At 41.0% G+C, this 23,989-nt stretch overlaps 1 protein-coding gene across 1 annotated transcript; it reads left to right on the top strand.

Annotated features, from left to right (window-relative positions):
• The first annotated feature begins 888 nt into the window (after positions 1 to 888).
• Positions 889 to 23,437, top strand: cdc20 (cell division cycle 20 homolog). Its single transcript, XM_043698907.1, has 11 exons — positions 889 to 984; positions 2,604 to 2,831; positions 9,875 to 10,041; positions 11,258 to 11,354; positions 14,511 to 14,639; positions 14,838 to 15,034; positions 19,391 to 19,485; positions 19,599 to 19,830; positions 20,372 to 20,497; positions 22,491 to 22,608; positions 23,007 to 23,437. Exons 2-11 carry the CDS (start codon positions 2,612 to 2,614, stop codon positions 23,171 to 23,173), a joined length of 1,548 nt encoding a protein of 515 aa, XP_043554842.1. The 5' UTR covers positions 889 to 984; positions 2,604 to 2,611; the 3' UTR covers positions 23,174 to 23,437.
• The last annotated feature ends 552 nt before the right edge of the window (positions 23,438 to 23,989 follow it).

Consider the following 23,989-nt stretch of genomic DNA (forward strand, 5'->3'; position numbering starts at 1 on the left):
AAGTTAGTTCATTGCTCTGGTAGGGCTGGTGTGAATAGGTTTCCCCAGCTTCCAGACAACTCTCCCCAGGACTGTATATTTCAGCATAACTCAGCTGCTGGGGCTTCCTTTGTTCAGTTCAATTTTTTAAAAAAATCCAAGATTCTGGTAGAAGTCCAGTAATTTTAGATGGTAGTGAATCTTCTCAAAATGATTGAGATTTTTGCTCAAAATGACAGTGAGCTTGCCAATTAGATACAAAATTGGCTTTATGATAGGGGACAGAGGTTGAAGGTGGAGGTCGTGTTTCAGACTGGAGACCTGTGACCAGCGGTGTTCAAAAGGATCGGTCCTGTGACCACTTTTGTTTGTCATTTATATAAATAATTTGGTTAAGAATATAGGAGGCGTGGTTAGTAGGTTTATTGGTGGAACAGTGGACAGTGAAGAAGGTTATTGCTCAGTGTCTCCAGCATCCTTTTGTCCGCCCATTGTCCCACTTTTCAGGATTAAATTCCATTTTCTGTAAATAGTGCCTAATACCCATTTGCCATGTTATTTCTCTAACGCTTTTCGTTTCCCCCCTTAACATTTCCCTCCAGGAGCAACATTTAAACTGGAGAGATAGTGCAGATCACACTTTGACCTGCAACAGACATTGACGGGAACTGGGCGGGTTCGTGCCTGCATCAAATATGGCGTCCACGGCACTCAACTCGACACGTGGCGAAATGCGCATGAGCATCCGCACTACGCGCAACCTCAGCTGCAACGCGGGCGAACGTAGTTGCCGTAGCGATTGGCGGCCGTTGGTACCGGTCCATCCAATCACAGCCTACGCTCGGTTCGCCCAATGGGAATGGGTGCTTTGGTTTGAGCGGACGAATGGGAACGCCCGGTCTGGTGGGGCGGTTGATGACTCGGATTTAAATCCAGAGGCAGCCCCGCGTAGCCATTTTGTGCGGAGCCGACGGCGAAAAAGCTTTTATTGCAGTGAGATCGACAGTACGTTTCCGCTACTGAGTCTGGCCTGAGAAAACAGCGAAACCCTTTTCTTTCCTTGACTTTTTTTTTTGCTCTGCCTCAATTTGATGCTCGGTTTGGGTTGAGTTGCATTATACTGGTAGATCCTATCGAGGATTTTATTTTCACACAGTGGCCCGTGGGAATCAGGAGCTCACAACATGAAGGAGTCACAGGGATGTGAATCCCCAGGATGTTTGAGAAGTATTTAATCCCGAGCACTTGAAACGTCATGTCTTACAAGGCTATATGAGGGGACTGTTGCAGCGTTGTGGTACTGTCCTTACCTCTGGCTCCGGGGCTGAGTCCAAGTTAATAAACGAATCTACATGGCTGCAGGCTTGGCAAATTGAATTAGAATAGAATCGATGACCAGCCGGCTGCTGGGCTGGAAGGTCTTTTCTGTGTTGTCAAGCCTCTGACTTTGGGCTTGTCAGATATTGCTGTTGTGTTGCAGTGCTTGTGAAGAGTAACTGGCAGGAGGCCTGCTAATCTGATACTTCCAGCAGATGCAGCCAGCACTAACTTTAAGTAGCCCTCATGTTTTGTGTTGGTAACGGTTTCACCCATTGAATAGTTTTCCTCCTGGTACCCATTGACTCCAGTTTTGGGGGTTCTTGGTCCCACTTGTATTAATTATTACCTTTAAGACTATTACCACTTCTCTGGAGGTCAATTCTTTTGTTTGGGTCAAGGCTGTAATGAGCTGAGTGACCCTGGCAGAACCCAAACAGTAACAGCACATAAACTATTATTGAGCAAAAGCTGGCAGCTTGGTAGCCCTATTGCTAACAACGCTCATCACTTTGCAGTAGTTTGGAATAATTTTGCTTTGAGTGAGGGCTTGTTTAATCCAGTATTGCTTGATAAATTTACACAAAATCAGGTTATAGTCCCAACAAGTTTATTTAGAAGTACAAGCTTTTGGAACACAGCTACCTGATGAAGGAGCTTTTACTTCCAAATAAACCTATTAGACTAAACCTGGTGGAGTGCTATTTAATTTTGTCCACCTCAGTCCAATGCTGGCACCTCCACAACTTGGTATATTGTGGAGTGCTTAGAATTGATTAAACACTATCTGTACTGTAGAGCCTTGGAGACCTTGCTGAAGATGGTTGGCAATTCAGCATCCTCATCATTGGGATAAATGTGCTGTGCTTCCTTCCCTTTGAAGATGAAGATATTTGTGGAACCTTCCTGTTGGTAGTTGCATTCTCCATCCTGGTTTTGTCACTATCTTTTGAGGGTTGTTAAATCACTAAAGGGTATGAGGTGAGGGGGAAATGATTTAGAGGAGACCTGAATTTCTTTCACCTATGCTGGTGGAAATGTGACATGCTGTCTGTGAGGGTGGTGGAGGCAATTAACCTTAAAGCATTTAGAAGCATTGGGTAATACTTAAAATGCCAGCAAGTGTAGGTAATTTGGGTTAGTGTAGTGTCTGTTGGTGCAATAGATATGACCAGTGTCTGTTTCTATGCTATATGACTATGACCAAGTGTATTAACTTGGGATTCCTGTTTCACTGCAAAATAATTTGAGGTTAGGTTAAATTATGGTGGTTTTCCTTCTGACCTTTTTTTGTCTCCTCACTACAGGTGTGAATATGTCTCAATTTGTTTTTGAGAGTGACATCAACAACCTTCTGAAGTTGGATGCTCCCATAACAAATGGTCCGTTAGCTAGGTGGCAGCGGAAAGCAAAGGAAAACAATAGTGTATCTGGGTCAATGTCAACTTCAGCTAATACCAGTGGTCTATCACCAATGAAAACTACAAATCGATCACTTAATGCATCAAAGGTAGTGACACCCTGCAAAACGCCAGGTAATGTTTTAAGACTTTCTATTGGCTACATCAGTATTGCTGTTTCTACTGTTCATCTCAATCATCTTTGTTGATTTGATTTCGGACTGCTTTTCACTTTCATATTTCACACCAAATTCAGGGTATACAGAGTAGAGAAATTGGCCAACAGGTCCTCCATAGCATGGACTTCTGGAACTTGGCCCACTCCTGCAGTTGGTAATGCTTGTTAATCTTTGACTTCAGCCAATTTAAGCTAATGTCATGTTTTTCTGTGCGCAGTCTGTCACTTGTGCAGTATTCTGAAGTGCAGCAGATGCTCATATTTATACAGAACTTTGTTTTATTCCATTCTTGACCCATTAGAGTGAAATCTGAAACATAAAGTAAACTCAAGAACAACTTTTTAGGAAAACTGTGATATCGTCTATGATGTGTAACATCAAGCTAAATCAAAGACTAGCAGGATAGGAATTGCCCTCTGCAGATGTTGATTGAATACTTCTGCCCTGCTTCCTATGCTGGCTTGTTAATCATCTTTTCAACCCAATGTTATAGGTAATGGTTAGTTAAATTCCCATTCTTGTCTTACTAAGTTTTAGCATCTAGTCTAGTTCACCCATTTTCTTTATGGGAAAGAAATTTCCATATTTGCTTGTTGATGTATATTGTTCCACAAATCCAGATGACCAGTTTCTCTAAATGGTAGATGCAAGATTCTAAAATATCCCCAAAGTAGCAGTGACTACTTGTGGTGACATTTCTCCATGAATCTCTCCTACACACAGTATATTTTATGGGAATTAAACAAAAGGTTTGTCAGTCACATGGGCAATTGTCATCACATAGTTTAAAGTAGGTAATTATGAATTTACAAAGCCTGACGTATGTTCTGTAACAGCATGTGAATGGATTACAGAAACTCATTATTGTATTCCTTATCAATCTCTTGAAGGGAAGAGATTTAGGTGGAAGGGTTTTGCGTGCTGTAAATAGGGATTCATATACCTATCTTAAAATGGAGGGGAAGTAAGACAATGGGAGTGGGAGGTGGTTTGAGCTGTGGCCACAGCTCAGTCTTGTCTGGGACCACCGGGTGAATCCACATGTGGCTCCATTAGGCTCCACAAGGCCATGGAAAACCTTGTCGAACGCCTTACTGAAGTCCATATAGATCACATCTACTGCTTTGCCCTCATTACTGTTACTGACAGTCAGAAGCAGTGAACATTAATCTTCACTAATCTTTTTTCCCTCTGGACAAATAGTTTGTCTCCTGCAAACCTACTGTCAGTACTCAATGTTGCCTATTTTAATCATCTTTGTCCTCTGCTGAAATCAAAATCACTTCCAGTCCTTTGGTCTTCTCTTTTGTCCAATTTGTGTCCCTTCCTTCGATCTTTACCACCTCTAATTTCCTTTGTTAGCCACTGTTGGGCCACTGTTCATATTTTTTGTGCCAGACAAGAATTAACGATTGGCGAAAGTGAGGACTGCAGATGCTGAATCAGACAAGATTAGAGTGCTGCAGGTCAGGCAGCATCAGAGGAGCAGGAAAATTGGCGTTTTGGGGAAAAGGCCTTCATATTCAATGAATTAGAGCCTCCAGAATGGAGAGAAATGGATGGATGGTGGGGCTGGGGAGAAGTTGCTGAGTATAATAGGTGGATGGAGGTGGGGATGAAGTTGATAGGTCGGAGAGGAGGATGGAGTGGTTGGTGGAAGGAACATTGGCAGGTAGGACATGTCATGTGGATGGCACGTTGGAACTGGGGTAAGGTGGGTGGAGGGGAAATGAGGAAACTGGTGAAGTCCAGTTGATGTCCTGTGGTTCAAGTGTTCTGGTGGAAGATGAGGTGTTCTTCCTCCAGGTGGTGAGGAAATGGTGGTGGAGGAGACTGCCAAGGACTGCATGACCTTGGCAGAGTGGGAGGGGAGTTGAAATGTTTGGCCAAGGGGCGGTGGGGTTGATTGGTGCGGGTGTCCCAGAGATGTTCTCTGAAGTGCTCTGGTAAAGGCATCCAGTCTTCCCAATATAAATGAGGCTGCATTGGGAGCAACTGATACAAAAGTGACATTGGTGAATGTGCAGCTGAAACTTTGATGGAAGGCTCCTTTGGGGCCTTGGATGGTGGTGAGTGTGGTTTTGTAGTTCCAGTGGCAGGGGAAGGTGCCAGGAAGGGAGGGTAGGTTGTTGACGTGACGTGACCTGACCAGGTAGTCATGGAGAGAACGGTCTCTGCAGAAAGCAGATAGAGGTGGGGAGGGAAATATATCCCTAGTGCTGGGGTCTGTTTGTAGGTGGCGGACATGTCAGTGGATGATACGGTTTATGCGGAGGTTGGTAGGGTAGACAGTGAGGAGCAGGGGTTCTGTCCTTGTTGTGGTTGGAGGGGTGGGGTTTGAGGGCAGAGGTACATGATGTGGATAAGATGTGTTGGAGGACATCTTCAACCATGTGGGAAGGGAAATTAGTCTTTAAAGGAGGCCATCTGGAGTGTCCTGTGGTGGAACTGGTGCTCCCAGGAGCACATACAGCTGAGGTGGCGGAATTGGGAATATGGGATAACATTTTCTTGCATGAGGTAGGTTGGGCAGAAGTGTAATTCAGGTAGCTGTGGGAGTCAGTGGGTTTGGAAAGAGGAAAAAGTCTGTTAATTGGTTGTTATTGGAGATGGTGAGGTCCAGGAAGGGGAGGGAGGTGTCAGAGATGGTCCAGGTGAACTTAAGGTTGGGGTGGAATGTGAAGTTGAACTGCTCAACCCCCTTGTGGGAGCACAAGGTGGTGCTGATGCAGTCATCAATGTAGCAAAGGAAGAGATGTGGAATGGTGCTGGTGTAACTATGGAAGATGGACTGTTCTACACAGCCAACAAAGAGATAGGCATAGCTGGGACCCACACGGGTGCCCATGGCTACCCTTTCTGGGAGGATTTGAAGGAGAAATTAAGGGTGAGGACTCATTCAGCCAAATGAATGTCAATGGAAGGGTACTGGTGGGGACGTCAGGAGAGGAAACTGATTTAGAAGCCCTGGTCATGGTGGATGGAGGTGTAGAGGCATTGGATGTCCATGGTGAAGTTGAGGCACTGGTGGTTGGGAAAACTGGAGTCTTGGAGGAGGTGGAGAGTGTGGGAGGTGAGTTGAATGTTTGTGGGCTATCCCTCCTAGTCCAGGGACTCGACAATAACCGGGTAGGTGGAGATGAGTTCAGTGGGGCTAAGGCAAGCTGAGACAATGGGTCTGCTGGGGTGGTAAGGCTTGTGGAGAAGGAGGTAGAATCGGGTGGTGTGGGGTTCCTGAACTGAGGTTTGAAGCTGTGGTTGGGAGATCCCCTGAGGTAATGAGGTTGTGTATGGTCTGGGAGATGATGGTTTGGTGGTCTGGGAGATGATGGTGGGGTGGTAGGAGGGGGTGTATTAGAGTTGGTGTCTGACTTCAGTGGTGTACAGGTCAGTGTGCCAAACTACCACTGCACCCTTTATCTGCTGGTTTGATGGTGAGGTTGGGATTGGAGCAGAGGGAGTGGAGGGCTGCATGTTTTTGATTGAGGTTGGAGTGGGGGAGGGGGTTATATAGGTTGAGGCAGTTAATGTCTTGGCAGCAGTTGAAGTGAAGAAATTGAGGGTGAGGAAAAGGCCAGCTTGGGGTGTCCAAGTGGATGGAGTGTTGGAGGTAGGTGAAGGGTCCTCAGTAGGTGGATGGGAGACCTGATTGGAAAAAGTAAGCTGAGGTGGAGGCGGCAGAAGTGTTCAAAGTCCCAATGTGTATTGAATTCATTGATGCGTGGATAGAGGGATAAAGGTATGGCCTTTGCTGAGGATGGATTGTTTGTCCTCAGTGAGGGGGGGATGGTGAAAACTTGGCAGGGCTGGGAGCTAGGACCTCGGACCTTGTGTAGCTGGTAGGGGGCGGAGCCTGTAACTGGAGTGGAAATGGTGGTAGTTTCTCTATTTTTAAATGTTTGCTATTGCCAATCCACCTTCATCACAAAGTATAATTCTATGATGTACCGTGGCCACATGATACCTCACTGTAGTAGCCTTCAGAATCCTGGTCTTGCAATCAACTCTTGTCGTTCTACATCTTCACAAATTCCATCTCTTTGGTCACTTTCCTGAGGGGATTTGCACAGCTACATTGCGCAATGTCTAGATTAGATTTTTTTAGATTACATTACAGTGTGGAGACAGGCCCTTCGGCCCAACAAGTCCACACTGACCTGCCGAAGCGTAACCCACCCATACCCCTACATTTACCCCTTACCTAACACTACGGGCAGTTTAACATAGCCAATTCACCTGACCTGCAATTCTTTGGACTGTGGGAGGAAACCGGAGCATCCGGAGGAAACCCACGCAGACACGGAGTCTAGAATGGCCTGTTGTCTAGCTGGCTCCTTGACTTATTAGTCCAGAGGCCATTCTGCACAGTCTTTTTAACAGACATATCGGGAATACGGATATAACGTTAAAAATACCACTCTGGAATTCTGTCCAGGAGTTCATTCTGTACAGCTTTGTTAGATTTGATTTTTCTAGTCTGTTCAAATTAAAGTTGCCTGTATTGATAGTTGTACTTTAATGCTTGTCTCTAGTTTTGTTTAATGTCTTCCCTAACATTACCACCACAGTTTCAGGGTCAATTTACAATCCTACTATTTTTCAGTCCCTTGATGTATCTCAACTCTACCTATACAGATTCCATTTTACTTGAGCTAACATCCTTCACTGTTACTGCCCTGAAGCAGCAATGTCACCTCACCTTTTTCTCTTTTCTGCCTGCCCTTTCTTAAATAGGCCATGATATTCACTTTCTATCCCTAATCATCCTGCATTCACATCTGGAATTCCAACTGTCATTCCTGTTTGTCTATTTCTGTTAAAGTTCACTTAAAATTCTCTATATATTGACAGTCTTCTGGTTCTTTAACGTCTGGTCCTGTTTGTTGTTTTGCACTGTGGCCCTGCTTAGTTCTTACCCATATCCTCTGCCTATCGCTTTCTCATTTCTGCTTTACCCTTGTTTCCCTATTTTGTCTGCCTGTATAGGTTCTCAGCTGAGCTCCAGCCCTGCCATTTTAGTTTTAATATCTCTTCACCTACTGCAGCAAATACTGTGTAGGATATTTCTAGTCCTGCCAAATGCAACCTGTCCAGCTTGTACTGATGTCACCTCTGCAGAACTGGTGCCAAGTCCCTTGGAGTGTTCTAGCCACAATCATCTAAAACATCCTCCTCCTCCTCTACTTTGAGGACAAGATATCTATTAACAATTCTGATATGTACCTTTTGAAAGCCTACCACTTAAGCTTACTTCCCAGTTTCTTATACTCTAATTTTGCGACATAATCTCCCCCAGTCATTGCTGCCCATGCTCTCCAGCTGTTCACCTTCCTACTCAATGTCCTTTGCTGCTCCAAAGCATGTTTGACCCTGACTTTAGCAACTGGGGGACTGTACCAACCTGGAGTTTGTGGTCACAAATGTCTACCTATTCTCCTTCTGATTGAATCTCCTATTGCTATGGTCTTCTTAGACTTATTTCTTCCCTGTACAGTAAAACCAATACAACAACTGTATTTTCCTCAATTTCATAGGTGGTATATCCATTGCAGGGGATACCCACCATTGATACTCTATTGCTTGTCCAATTGTCTCTTGGCTGGTGGTGATCCACTTCCTGTCTGACACCTTAGTTTGTGAAGTGGCCATTTGTGCTATTCATGATACTGACTCTTGAAACTCTATCGGAGCAGTGGTATGTAGAACAGAAGCACAATGGTCTGAACACTCCTTCCATAACTACCTCCTTTAAAACCTTATTACCCTAAAATCAAATTAATTGCTACAGGGCCCTTCCCTGGACCATTGCACTATTGCCCTTGTATACGAAACCCAACATAAAGACGAACTGTGCAATTAAAGATGAGGTAAATACCACGCTCAATCAGCTGTTTATCTTGGCCAGCTTCAATTTTTGGCACTCCTCCCAGACTGTTGCAATCTGTTATCTGATTGATGAGTGGCACTATTTTGTTTGGATGTTTGATTATTTGGTTAATTGATTCAATGCCACTACTCTAGTGGTCAGGGTCTTCTGAAGTTTCCTTTTTTCTCACTGTCTGCCTTTTTCCCTCTGACTTGGGGTTTGTTTCTGAACAAACTCTCACTTGTCAGGGACATGCAGCAAAACCACTCCCCACCCCAATCATCAGTTCAATGGGATTGACAGTGAGTACTTGTTAAGTACACACCTGTTCAGGAGACAAGGCAGCAGCACACTGCATGAGCCCTCAAAGTCATCCAACCCCACCCCCTGTCTGCACTCAAACCCCCCCCGCCCCAACCTACACCCTCACGCCTGGATAGCCAGACTGGGCGCCAACAGCACACTGCTGCCTTTGGGATATGTCTCAAATTAGCGCACACAAATAACTTTCTTCTGCAACTTTTTGACAAGTTCAATCTTTGCCCTCTACAGGACAATTTGAGAGATTCTGGGGAAACTCAGTTTAGGGTGCACCTGTGTAAAACCCTGGAGAGGGTGGGCAGTCAGTCATTTGGAGGTAATGATTGGGCTCCCATTGATGTTCAGAACTGTTCTCAGCAGGATTTCATTTAGCAGAGTTAATTTTTAATTATTGTCAACAAAAGACTGGATCTGTGTTGAAACACCTTTTGATGTAATGTTTCTATTTGACCTTGAGATCTTCGGATAATCTGAAATTCGGAGAATTGATATTCAGGTAATCGAGGTTCCTCTGTAATCTTTCTATGCTAATGCCTTCAGCCATTCAATGTTTGTAAGGATTTGTAGCTCAGTGCTGGTTGCAGTTGTGGATATGTTTGCTGAGTTGGGAAATTGTTTTGCAGATGTTTCATTCCCTTTCTAACTGACATCCTTAGTGCAGTGGAGCCTCCCACGAAGTACTGCAAACCAACTTCCCACTTTGGCAAACATACCCACAACTGCCTGGATCCATGTTGGTGATTATATATAGTACTGAATAGCACCAAAAGCTTTAACAATGGTCACTTATATCACACTTTACTGCTTTACAGGAAAAACGAAAACTCCCAAATCTTCAAAAAGTTCCCGAGTTCAAGGGACGCCATCAAAAGCGGGTGGTGATCGTTATATTCCAGTCCGTAATGCAGCACAAATGGAGGTGGCACATTTCTTAATCTCTAAAGAAAATGAGCAAGAAAATGAATCTCCAACCAAGAAAGTGAGTACTGAAGATAAATTTAAGTTAATTTGATTCAAAGGTTAATTCAAAACAAATTGTTTCATCTATGCTTGAATGAAAACAAAACTGATGAATGCTCATTGTAATTGTATCCTGTTATTCTGTGCTTTGTTGCTAAGTGAAGGCAGATTGGATGCAGGCATTTTTTGCTAGGCCTCTCTCGTATGAAGAATAGCAGCAGACTGTATAGAGCAATGTAATAATCTTCAACTAAATTTCATCCAACTTAGTCATGGACCCTGTTTACATCCTGCAAAACCTTTGGCTCATTGTGACCATACTGGCCATAAAATATCTTTTCTCTTCTATTCCCACATTTTAACACTTGTCCTGTAGCCCCTTGCTATGGCGTTTACTACTTGTCTTGAGGGTTACTTGGGCAGTGAGTTCCAGATATCTATTGGCATCTGAAATTTTTCCTCAAATCCTGTCAAAACCACTTGTTGTTTACCCCAAAACTTATTCTCTACTAAGGAGAAGAGGTTCACTCTATCTTCTCTATGGCCCCTAGAACTTCACACATTTTAGATTCTTCCTCCTCTTCTTCAGTCCCCCTTTCCCAATCCACCAGCTTTCTCTGCTCTAAAAATCCCTTCCCGCATATTGTCTGCCTGGGCTTGAGCAATTCAACTAGCAACAATCTCCTAGTCGATCTCTTCTGCAGTTCAGTACAGTCACTGTTTCCTGCATTATGGTGACCAGAACTTCATATAGTACTCTAGGTATACTAAGTCCAATACAGCCCCATATCTTGCTCTTGCATTGAACTCATTGACTAAAGGCAAATATCTACATACTGCCTTAACCATGGTCTATGTATCGGTTGCCTTCAAGAATCAATGGTCCCTCTGATCCTCTATTTCCTAGGGTCCTACTAGTTGATGGGTAATCCCTTTGATCATCCCAAAGTGCATTCCCCCCTCCTTTCAATGTTGCATTTCATTTAACAATTCCCCAGCCCATCAATTGTCCTGTAGCCTTGGAGTTTCCTTGCGCACCACTGTCTGCAGTCCTACTGATTTGTAACTGACATTCATATAGATTAAGTTGTACCACAAATGTTACCAGCACCAAACCTGAACACTCACTTTTTGAACAATCTTCAAACTTCATCCTCTGCTTCCTGACACTCAGCCAATTTTGGATCTGTTTGTTCCCACTTTGGTTCTTTAAATATTAAGTATCTCTTCTTCAGGAACAGCAGAAGACCTGGTCCTTGAACTTGAATGGTTATGATGTTCAGCAGGCAAAAGTTCTACGTATGAGTGGAAAACCTCTTGCTGCACCAGAAGGTATTTTAGTTTTGTTTTTACTTTGGAATATTTAGGATTATTGCTTTAGATCAGAAATTGATAAGCAAATCAATCTAGCAAGATGTGAAAATGAGCTATGTCTGAGGATTGAAATTGGCATTTCAGATGAGTACATAATTTGAATTTGGATTGTGAAGTATAATCATTAGGTTGCCACAGGTTGAGAGTTCATATACAAGCCAGTGAGTAACTTCTGACTACTTCTCTAAACAGAAGTTCTCCAGTCCATCTTTATCAAATCCTTTGCCCCTTCAGAACCGTCATCTCTTAGCATTTCAGGGATCTGGCTCCTCCAGAGAATTAAGGTCTAGCCTTATCAGAACTGGAAGTTATCTAGTAATGGATTTAATGATTAAGTAGCAAAGTTCTATCATATAAACTGACAGGGCTCTACAAAAGTTGTACAATCTCCAAGAATACAGGTTGCTGAGTTATGTAAGTATTGCGATTTCATCTGAGATTTAAAGCTTTTGAGGAAGGAGAATGAAGTAAGAGTTCTGTACTTGTGTGGAATATTGGCATGATAGGGGACTGGTGGTGGGTGATAGTATACCACTGCTGAAGGTGCAGCCCTGAGAAGGGAAAAATGTTGAGTGCTATCTCCAGAGGTTAACGAGCAAAAGATGGATTAAATTTTGAATGGAGCTTGTGGTACAGAAGGACAAGAAAAGTGAAACATTAGTGATTCTGGTTGTGCAGAGAATCTATGGGAATAGAAATGCATGATAGTGGGCACAATTGAATTCTTAGAAACATGTTGAGAATGAGGATTCTTCAGTTGAGAATAACAAACAGAAGTGCCAGTATAGTGCCCAAGTATATATCAGACATTCTTCCTAATAGACTACAATAGTAATAACCCTTTAGACAACTTTAAAATCTTGTAAGAAGGTATTGGAATGGTATGTTCATGTGGTTGAAGAAAATTACACTGCTAGAAGATTCAAAGTTTTGCAATTGTAGAATGTTTCCTTTTGTTGCTAAACTAGTCACTCTGGTCGGTGTTCAATTATCAATTGTTTTCACAATGCAACTTTAGTGCTGAACTTTAATAGCTTACAATTTTATGGCTCCTCTAATGCAAAATAAATCTGAATTTCACAAAGCACTAAAACAAAGTTTTTAAGCTTTAAGAATTGTTAAAGGAGGAAAGATGCAAAGAGGGGCTTGAGATTTCTAGAGCTTGGACATGGAAGGTCTCAGCATTTTCTGGCTTCAGGTACCTGTTGCTATGGAGTTGCAAATGGAATTCTTGCTGGTGACATGTGGAACTTCTGAGCAGTGTGGGTGAGGATTATCTAGTTGCCACAATAGTTTGGGATTGAAATTGAAGCTCCTAGCTCTGGTCATAATATCTGCTCATCCAGTGGTGAATGTCAGCCGAACAATTCCAAGATGTAAAACTGGATTGGGTGTCATTATGAGCAAAGCCGTTCTTAATGATGTGGCCCTGGAGTCAGTCTGGGAAGGATGCAGTAGATAAAAACTGAAATTCATGTGAAGAATCTGGCAAGTGCAGTTCATCCCCAGCTGAACAGAGCATTGTAAAAGCAAATGTTGTCAGGTGACAAAGACTGCAAATAAGTTGGTGTGGTGAGTGACCTTTTGTCATGATTCCATTTGCAATTAAATGTCGTGGAGTAGAAATTGGATTGAGGGAGGTTTGAGCTTAGCATATCAGGAAATGAGGGGCAACATGTTTAAGCAGATTTGATGTGGGGTAGTGGTGTACATGGGTTAAGGTGTCATAAAGGCCTCAATCTTGAAAATTCCAGCCGTGAAATGTAGACATTACAAGGTGACAATTACCCGGATACAAGACATAATATTTGGTCTTAGTATTTGAAGTGTGTGCTGTTAGTCAATTAAGAGCAAGGATTTTAAATCTCAATGAAATTGAACCAATATCAATCTTTCCAAATGCCAGATTGCTGTGACTTAAAATACTGGCTGCATGCATTCCATGTCCATAGCTGGCTACACTTTCCAAGCTTCCAATTTGCAAATCATTGGCCTTGTCAGGTATCAGGCTACCTTTGTATTTCAGTGGTAAGACTGGAGTGAAACACAACTTTAAAAACTAGCTGGGCACTATGAATGCGTGCAATTGGCCAAATGAAGTATTTGTGTAGAATTGACATTGTCATATACTGGAATTGGAAATGACTTGAGCCTGAAACATTTCTAATTGGGGAAAGGATGAGGGAAGAGCAGGGCTTAGTCCATAATTGGGACTTTTGGAGTGGGATGATGAATAGTGTCTTGAACCAGAGTGTTTTTCCTAGAACACTGGTTTAAAGTAGATGTCAGTCTGAGTGCCTATTGTTCTGGATACTTTAAATCCATTCTTGTCCTGAGGGCTATGTAACACAAATGGCTGATACTGTTTTGTCGTCATAAACCATTTCTCTCATCAAACACTTGCTTGTTTTGGGTATTCCTCCAGATCCAAGTCTATAATGTTTCTTTCTCTATGCCAAAAAATTGTTATTAATAACTTTGGTAGTTCTAGCATTTTAACCTTTGTATCAAGTTTCTGATGGGACATTTGTGGAACTGTTTAAAATAGACTATATAAATACTGAGTAATTGGTATTTTGATAATGAAGCTAGAATGCTGCAGGTCATAAACATAACAAATTTTGAATTGAATTAGTTCAAGGTTAAATATACTGGAAGCTGTTCTTGTAAGGATCTTCCCAACTAGTCTTCAGTGTTAACTGCAGAATTTCTCAATGCTCTTTCTGATTTACCCAAAATAATTGCATTTAATTATGGTGTACTCTGGGTCACGCTTAATTTGGTGGGGAGATGAATTCATCTCTGGTTGTGCTCAATGTCCTTGAGTAATTTCAACATAGTTAGGAGTTTATTTGCAGTGTTTTGCATATGTAGATAATGTAAAATGGGGTGGGTGGGTAAGGGTACATGTTAGGGCTGAACTTGCCCAATACTGCAAAATAACAGTGCAGAGGATTAAATGGTTCTGTTTTGTAATTGGATGTTTTTAAAGTACTGCTGATTAGCTATTCCTAGAATCCTTCTGTTCTGTGGTTTTTCAGCTGGAGTCCCATCCACTGGGTAGGGAGGCCCTCCACTCATGTCCTGTGGTTTTAGTCTCTCCTTGTTTTCTAGGTTACCAGAATAATCTGAAAGTTCTGTACAGTCAGTCAATGACACCAAGTTCCACCAAGAAGACCACTCGGTACATTCCCTCCATGCCAGAGAGAATCTTGGATGCTCCAGAGATCCGAAATGATTACTGTAAGTTGTGAAGTATAAAATTTATTTTGGCAGAGGTGACGATTCCTGGTTTCAATAATGCTTAATTTCTTTTTGTAATTGATATGATAGAATTGCAATTCTTTGCAGGTTTTTTCCTGCATTAGGTTGGCTTTCTTTGCTTTCCCTCTTTTTTTTTGTTCCCTTTTTCTAACATTTGTCCCCTACTCCAAATTTCAGACTTAAATCTAATTGATTGGAGCTCACTGAACTACTTGGCTGTGGGCCTTGGGAATAACGTGTATCTCTGGCATGCTGAAACTGGTCAAATCCTATTGCTTGTGCAGCTGGAAGGTCAGGAGGATTACATTGCTTCTGTATCATGGATAAAAGAAGGCAACTATCTGGCAGTTGGAACAAGGAATGGAGAGGTTCAGGTAGGAAGATTGGTTCTACTTGGTAGACTAGGCCGATGGTGAAATCTGTTAAAAATGCATCTGAATTGTTTAAGTTTAATCAAGTTTGTATCTACCTTTCTCAACACCATCTTGTCACCATGCTTGTGGATACTAATTGCCCTGAAGTTAGATTTGTTTCATTCTAGCCAGAAAAATTAATGGATCACCAATTTTAACATCAATTATAATTAAAGTCTGAGATGGCATGCTTTCTACAATCTGCTTTGTAGGAGATGCATTTGGTTTCTAGCCAGCACAAACAGCTGATAACACTGTTCTGGTGCTTATGGAGATATGTAAACCAACACAGTCAGATTTACTGAATGAACTCCCACAAGGAAATGCTGACAAGAATTTGCTTTTGTAGCTTTTATTTTAATTAAAATTAGAACTAAAGCAAATTAAAGTGCACCTTGAGGCTTACACTTAAAATAAAATATACTTTAACAACTCACCAGCACCAGCTTGCAAAACTACACAATTCCACAATATGCTGCTTTCTACTCATGCAGGCTACATCAGAAATCTGATCAGGTAACAGCTTTCACGTTGTAAATTTCATACTAGCATGTATCTGCCAACTATCCTCACTTATGGTATGACTGTCCTGTTGTAGTTTTCCAGAGTTCCTTTTCAACTCAACCAATTGCCCTGGTTTAGTTGAGCCACTGCTAGAAAACTACCCATCAATTTCTAAGTTATGCTCTCAGCTTTTTAGATTTTAATAGCATATGCTGGAAAACCTCAGGTCGGGCACATTTGTGGTAAGTAACAGTTGGATTCCAGATTTGCAGAATTTATATATCTTTAACAAGCAGCATCTCTGTCTGAACAGAAAGTGTCTTGTACTTGCAAGAGATGTCCCTCTATTTCCTGTTTGCTCCACTGATTTGTCTTCACCCTCTTGCCTTAACATTTTTGTCCGCAGGTCAAAATTAAACTACTGTTGTATAAAAGTATAGCACAAGAACAAACCCCTTTCCCACCATGTCTGTGCTGACCATGCTTCTCTTCAAAACTAATCCCAACTGCCTGCAAATGGTTTCTTTCCCTGCCCCTACCTGTTTGTGTCCATCTCCATGCACCTTAAACGTGCCAACATCTGCTTTAACAAGCACCCTCCACCCCACCTCAGGCATTTACTACCCTTAAATGCTGTCATCTCTTTTAAACATGCCTTCTCTACTTAAATTTGACACTTCTATCTCAGGGGAAAAAGACTCCAATAGCTGTCTTTCATAACTTTATACACTTGTATCAATCATCCATCCAAGTTTATCTAACTGCCTCTTATAGCTAATATACTCCAGTCCAGGCAACATTCTAGTAAGCTCCTTGTATCCTCTCCAAAGCCACAACATTGTAGTGTCATGGCTAAAACAGCACAATAGTCCAACTGTGGTCTTGTACAGTTGCAACATGACTTGCCAACTTTCATGCTCAATGTCCTGACTGAAGGAAAGCATATCCATTTGTGTTGCCCTTTCAGGGAGCTTGACCTGGACCCCAAGGTCACTTTGTATATCAATGTCCCTAAAGTTTCTGCCATTTACGTATACTTCCTTTTGCATTTGGCTTCCTTGCACTTGTCTGGACTAAATACTGTCTGCCATTTCTCTATTCAACTTATCAACTGCTTGATATCCTATATCCAGAGGTCCCAACTGATTCTTGCACAACACTATTGATCAGTCTCCCTGTTGGGGGAAAAAGTACTCCTCTACTAACTGCCTTCTCTAACCAAGCCAATTTTGTATCTAACTTGCCAACTCTCCGTGGATTCTAAACACTCTTTATTTGGACCAGGCTAGCATGAGGGACCTTCATCAAATGCTTAATGGCTATTTAGACAACATTCACTGCCTTATCCTGATTAATCAGTTGTTTTGGGGAAGGGGATCAAATTTGAGAAGGCTCTCCGCATAAAGCCACGCTGACTAAGTCCATTCTTCTAGTGCAAACAAATCCTGTCGAAGAATAATGTCCAGTAATTTCCCTAACAGGCTCAATGGCCTTTAAGGGAACAACATCAACTGTTCTGAAGTCTTCTGGGACTTGCCTGTGGCTGAAGATGATACAAAGATCTGTCAAAGCCCCAGCAATTTCTTCCCTTGCCTCCTGTATCTGGAGATTCCATCAGGCCCTGGGGTCTTGTGTACCATTTTAAGACAATGAAAACCACCACCTAAATATCAACAGACCATGCTTGCATGCACCTAAAATTCTTTCCCATCTAACCACCTAGTGCTAAGGATATACCACTCAATAGTTGAAGTTGTCACCCACTGCAACCACCTTTTTTAAATTTCCACATCCTTACTTATTTATTCCTGTCTCCTGCATGTGGGAGGCCTATAGTATAAACTCCATCCTTGGAGTAAGGAAATGCAATTTCCAGGAAGGCTCTATGGGTAGAATCTAGGTGAACCTTCAAGATGTCTTTGGTGCAGCTGTGATATTATCCTTGCTTAGTCCAATTCCTCTGCATTTTTACACCCCCTCTCCTGAATCATCTAAACCTTGGAACATTGAGCTGCCAGTCCTGTCCTTCTCTCAACCAGGAAAGGCTGCCACATCATAGTCCCATGTTCTAATCCAGGCTCTAAACTCCTCTGCCTTGCCTGTTATACACTTTGCATTAAAATAATACACTTCAGACTACTAACTCCCTGTTTGCTAACCTGGTCCTGCCTGTATTTCTATTAGACTTGTCAATCATTCCACAATCTATGGGCAGCACAGTGACTCAGTGGTTAGCACTGTTACCTCAGAGCACCAGACACCCAGGTTCAATTCCTGCGCCTCTGTGCAGTTTGCAGTCACCATTCTGTGTCTGTGGGTTTCCTCCCAGGGTTCAGGTTTCCTCCCACAATACAAAGATGTGCAGATCAGGTGGATTGGCCATGCTAAATTGCCCATAGTGTTAGGTGCATTAGTCAGGGGTAAATATAGGTTAGAGGAATGGGTCTAGGTGGGTTGCTCTTTGGAGGGTTAGTGTAAACTTGTTGGGTTGAGGAGCCTGCTTCCATTATTGTATGGAATCTAATCTGACCTATTCTGGTTTCTCCTCCCTGTCATACTTTAAACGCCTCCTGAGTGGCGTAAGCAAATCTCCCTAAAGCATACGGTTCCCTTCTGTTGTAGCTTGTCAAGTTTGCACGGACTGCTATTATTTGATATTAAGAAACTTTGTCATTTGGTAGAATTGATCTTGAGTTTTGCTGATGAGGTTTTGATTTTTCTCTTGCACTAGCAGCATCAATTCAGTGAAGATACTTAAACTGAGGGCAGTGCTGCAGGCCCAGGGTGATGAATCAAATATGGTACTCCTGTTTTAAGTTGAAACAGCTGCAGTGCATGTAGTTAAAGGCAGCAGTTCCTTGTTAGTACAGTCATTAGTATTGCTGCCTGTCACCTGGGGCACTCAATTCCCTAACAAGTGTGTACAACCAAGGTGTGCCTTTGGGCTGTCTTGCAACAGTGATAGTGTCCCTACCCTGGACAGGAAGGTGTTAGTCTCCCCTCCAGAGATATCTAATATCAGTAAATAGTGATCACTTTAAAAGTTTAAAAATAACTTGAATAGGACCTATCTTAACGGGCTTTGCATGTAAGTTAATCAGTTGGAAAACTAGTGATTTACAGGTGATTGTAAAATTACCACAGCTGGCTTGGGGAGCGCAGTGTTCAGTTAAGAGCGCTTCATCTGTGGAAAAATGGAGCCCTGTGCATTGATATGTAGTTATCAGTATGCAGGGGATGTCATGCTGTCTATGCAAATTGTTAGCATAATTTTTTGCACACTTAAGATTATTTAGCAAATACCTGAGCATGTAGTTTAATGTTGTAAGCAAGCCTCCACTTAGAATAGGTGACATTCTCTGCCTCAGGACATTGTCTTGAAGCAACCTGACTTGAAATTTTAAAAGCTTGGATGTTGTCTGTCTCGATGTTTTTCATAATGCCTCTACCAATCAATCCGCTTGCAAGCCAATCCACATTGTCCTCTTACAATATAAATGCTAACTTTTCCTTAGTTGGTGTTTGTGATTTTGTTCTGATGAATGCAAGATAAATCTTGTGTATTTTCAGCAGTAAACACTTTTCAAATCCATTTTATTCCACTAATGAAGAACAATTGCAATTTTTAACTGAGGCAAAGTTAACATGTTAAACCACACTTCTGCGCTCGTGTGGTTTTATACTAACGCTGTGGGCATTCATTTTAGGGATCATTTTGTGTATGTTGCTAATTTGCTGGTGTAGTTGTCTGTTTTGGACCCAAAGTTGTACAATTTCTGATCCCAATTCTACTGTGAACACCTTTGATTTAAGGTTTGGGATGTTGAGCGCCAGAAACGCCTAAGGAATATGGTGAGTCACACTGTACGAGTAGGAGCACTCAGTTGGAGCAGTTACATTCTATCCAGGTAAAATAAACATTTCAGTAAAATTTTGTGCAAATAAGTTCTACGAATTGCTTGTTTTTGTGTAAAACTAAAATATAGAAATACAAACTGTTTCTGCATTTCTCAACTTTCAGTGGCTCCAGAACAGGTCAAATTCACCATCATGATGTTCGTGTGGCAGAACATCATGTATCTACTCTGACTGGACACACTCAGGAGGTCTGTGGCTTAAAGTGGTCACCAGATGGGAGGTATCTTGCTAGTGGTGGGAATGACAACATTCTGAATATCTGGCCTAGTGTCCCTGGGAATGATGCAGAGTGCTCACCATTGCACACGTTCACACAGCACCAGGGTGCTGTTAAGGTAAATCTACTCAACTAGGTGAAAGCTTCAAGCTTGCAGTTTGATCTTAAGGTTCAATTTATATAAAACACTTAGAAAATGCTAGCTGTAGCGATCAGTTGCAATGGGAATTCTGATCTTTATCAGCTGAATAAGCTGGATACATAACCTTCCTCCTGAGATACAGTTGGATTCTTTGCTCTTTTTTTTCTTTCCATAGGTTCTTGGTGTTAACCTTAGTTTTGTTGGTTGATTTGGAATTTTGCTGTGGTTGGTATTGAAGCAACATTTTAACCCTCTAGCTAGAAAAGGAATTTTAGCTGCTAAAATTAGTTAATTCCAGTGTTTCTTGCATTGTCTAGTCATCTTTCATTTCATTAATCTTTACTTTGCTTGTTCCTCCATTTGAAGTTTAAGGAGATTCTGACCTATTTGTATTCATACAATTGCAATGTGTTGATTTCAATAGACAAATTCTTAAACTTTGCAAACTTTCAGTCTTAAACAGTGGGATAGTCTATGTGCTCAGTTGACCATAATTGTTTCATTTGGTTTCTTTTAGGCAGTTGCCTGGTGTCCTTGGCAAGCAAGTATTCTTGCAAGTGGTGGTGGTACCAGCGATCGGTTCATTCGTCTCTGGAATGCTAATACTGGATCTTGTTTGAATTCTGTAGATACGCGATCACAGGTTTGTGTAACTACAAGATAATGAAATGTAATGCTGGATCAGAGTTGAAGCTGTGTTACAATGTAACTGCACCAGTCAATCATCTTTTTGGATGTTAAACAGGGTTTACGTTTAATGTTCAAAGTTGAATAATGTCCCTCTGAACGTACATCTGAAGTGTTGCTGATAAAGACCTGCCAATGCTTGCAACTAATCTCCAAAAGAAAAGACTTGCACAAATGCAAGGCAAATTGATTGATTGAAATAAAAGGATTAAGGTGTCAAAAGAAACTTTCCAGGGATATTTGTGGTATGGTAATATGGAATGACTAAAAACAGCTATAATTAGTGGGGTGATGTCAGGTCCAAATGTAATTTCTAACACTTAGTTTTGATATCTGTAATGGTAGTCATATCTGGGGTGATCCAAGAAGTTGGCAAAGTAAGTGATTTGGTACCACTTTCTGTTTTAATAGTCGAGCAGTACAAGTATCCAAAAAAAACACAATGGATATTGTTTTAAATGGTAATCAGGGCAGTGGAATTCCCAGTATTAGGAATTGGTCAGTTGCAAAGTATTAGTGAGAAACTTCATGCACACCAAGAATTGTACCTTTTTTGATTTAAAATATTGAATAGATTTATTATTTAGGTTGAAGTAAGATGCTTACAAGGAAATCAAATCTGAGACTTAAAATATTCTGTTATTTCTTTGAAAAGATAGGAGGGAAAAGGTGGTGATAACTGTACAGTTTTTAGTACAAGCAAATAAATAATTTGTCATTATCATACTTTGGATTGAAAAATTTCAAATCACATGGTTGAAGTTAAGAAACCTGGTTGGAATAGTGTATAGGCCCCCTACCAGTAGCTATACTATGGGACAAAAACCACGCTGAGGCAGTATATTAATCATGGGTGATCACCAATCTTTTAGATTGTGGGGATAATCAAATTGGCAGAGGTAGTCAGAATTCAATGTATTTGACTCTCTTCTGAACCATTTGTTTTAGATCGAACCAGGGATCAAGCTATTCTGAATCTTGTGTAATGTCTGAAAAATCCCTTGGAACAAAATGGTGAACTTAGTATTGTATCTGATCCACATTCTCAGTCAATGGTGTTTAAATATGTCATTTCAGTTGAGAGGAAAGTTGGTTAGACTGGAAAACTCTGCATGCCTTTGAATATAGGCATTAGACAAAGTGTAGGCCTGTTGGCTTGAAATCTGTCATTGGGGGAAGAGGCTAGTCAATTAAAAGGATGAATAGCAGAATTTAGAAATGTGACATAATCAAACAGTCAACATTTCATAAAGAAATGCCTGCCACCTTTAGGATTTGTTTTGAGGTGATTGGCTATGTAGATAAAGGGGATCCGATAGTGTAACTTATTTGGTATTCCAGAAGGTTTGAAAGCGAGGCTGCATAGAACTGATGATCAAGTGTACACTATCATGAATAGATTGAAAACCATTAGCCAATCTGTAAATAGTGAAATGGAGTCATAATTATTTACAATATATAACTTGGTAAGTTATTCCCAAATTTGTAGTTGACAAAGATGGAAAGAAGTGGTAAGAACACAAGTTGAGTGGGCAGAAGGAAAATAGGATAGCACTTTTACATGAAGAATAGGGCAACTGAATTTTATGGCAAGTCCTTGTGCATAAAGTAGAAAAAGGTTCTTTATGGAAGAGAAGGGAATGTGGTGATAGTGATAAGAATAAAATGAAAAATAGGAACACCTTGCTCGAATTGAAGTCACTGTATTTAAACCTCACCTAGAATACAGAACAGTTTTGGTCTGCCTATGCAAAGAAAATGTACAGTCTTTGGAGGCAATGCAGGGGAGATTAATGAGGTTGATCCTGGACATTGAGATTTCTTGAGGTTCCTAGTAGTATTTCTATTGAATAAGTTGATCTGGCCACTTGGCAATTGATTTTTTTTTTTCCCCCTCTTTGACACTTTCAAATCTAACCTTGCCCCTCATTATGGTATTATTGTTTTAGGTCTGTTCCATAGTCTGGTCAACAGAATACAAAGAATTGGTGTCTGGTCATGGATTCTCTCAAAATCAGCTGGTAATCTGGAAGTACCCAAACCTGTCCAAAGTAGCTGAGCTCAAAGGTGAAATTTCAATGCTGTAAAAATGCTATGTAAGCTCTAGGAGAAGTTTAAATCTCTCTGGACAATTTGCGCCAGCCTTTCTAGACTTTTCTACCTGGACAACTGTCTTGTGGCTATCTGGTATTGACTGTACTCTAGTTATCATTGAGTTATGGGTTTTTAATAAAATTACACCTTATTGAAGTTTGTTTTTAAGCCTAATGTTTATATTATTGCCCTTGGGCAACCAAAATGGCATCTGATTAATATAGAGTGTTCAGCAATTGAACATGTTGAGTGAAGACCATTCTCCACACTTATCAAAGCTGAGAAATTCTTGTATGGTTTCATAATATAACTTGTATTTTCTATTTCAGATCAAATAATGCAATGCTAGTTGACTTTTATTTCTCATGCAGGTCATCAAGCTCGTGTGCTAGATCTTGCTCTAAGTCCAGATGGAACTACGGTATGTTCTGTGGCTGCAGATGAAACAATCAGAATCTGGAAGTGCTTTGCTGTGGACCCAGCAAAAAAGAAAAAGCTGACCAATCAATCCAGTGTGCTGCATCATGGCATTCGATAAAGCATTTGCTGCTTTGGACAAGTATACAAAAGGGAAGTTTCACTCAAAGGAACCAGGACTTTCAGTTTGAAAACTGTTTTGTAAATGTGCTTAAACTATACATTCTGAAGGAAGCATGTTTAGCAAATTTGCATTATTCTAATCCTTAACCATTGATTACAAATTCAGAATTATTTGCATGTTGAATGGGAGATTTTTATCACTTTGGTATTGTTTCTGTACATAAACTTTTTAAGTTGTATATAAACAACTCTTAAAATTTTATACACTAATCTTAATTTTTCAATAAACTTGAATAGTTTATTCAAGCTTTTGAAGTCTATTTTCTATTCCAAATTAGTTTTTGATGATTAGGTTTGCATTCTAAAGTCATGCCAGAGCATTGAGTCAATGTCTGTACAAAGCTCAGATCATTGCAGAAAATCTAATGTTCATTCAACTTCTGATGTTGCAGATGCAGTCTCCTTTTTCATAGATGCTGATTGATTTGACTTCTAGTCTTTCCCATTTATAGTTTTAATCAACCACTGATTTTCCTTTATTTCAAATGCATGTTCGAGGTCCTCTGACTACCTGCAGTGAAAAATGCAACAGCTGAACCTCATTTTAAGCAACAAACTATTCTTTGTTAATCAAATCCCACTGTAATGGCTACCTGACATCTCTCTGGCTTCTACAAATAAAACATAATGTGATTGCAGTTGGTAGTTTGGGTGTGGGTGAATCAGGGTTCCCCTTTGATTGCAGCCACAAATTAATTCTTCTAGTTCTGTGATTGTAAACTCACTTTTTGCTCTTGATGTGTCTAAAAGACAT

This window comes from Chiloscyllium plagiosum, chromosome 11, assembly GCF_004010195.1.
Source record: "Chiloscyllium plagiosum isolate BGI_BamShark_2017 chromosome 11, ASM401019v2, whole genome shotgun sequence".
NCBI lineage: Eukaryota > Metazoa > Chordata > Chondrichthyes > Orectolobiformes > Hemiscylliidae > Chiloscyllium > Chiloscyllium plagiosum.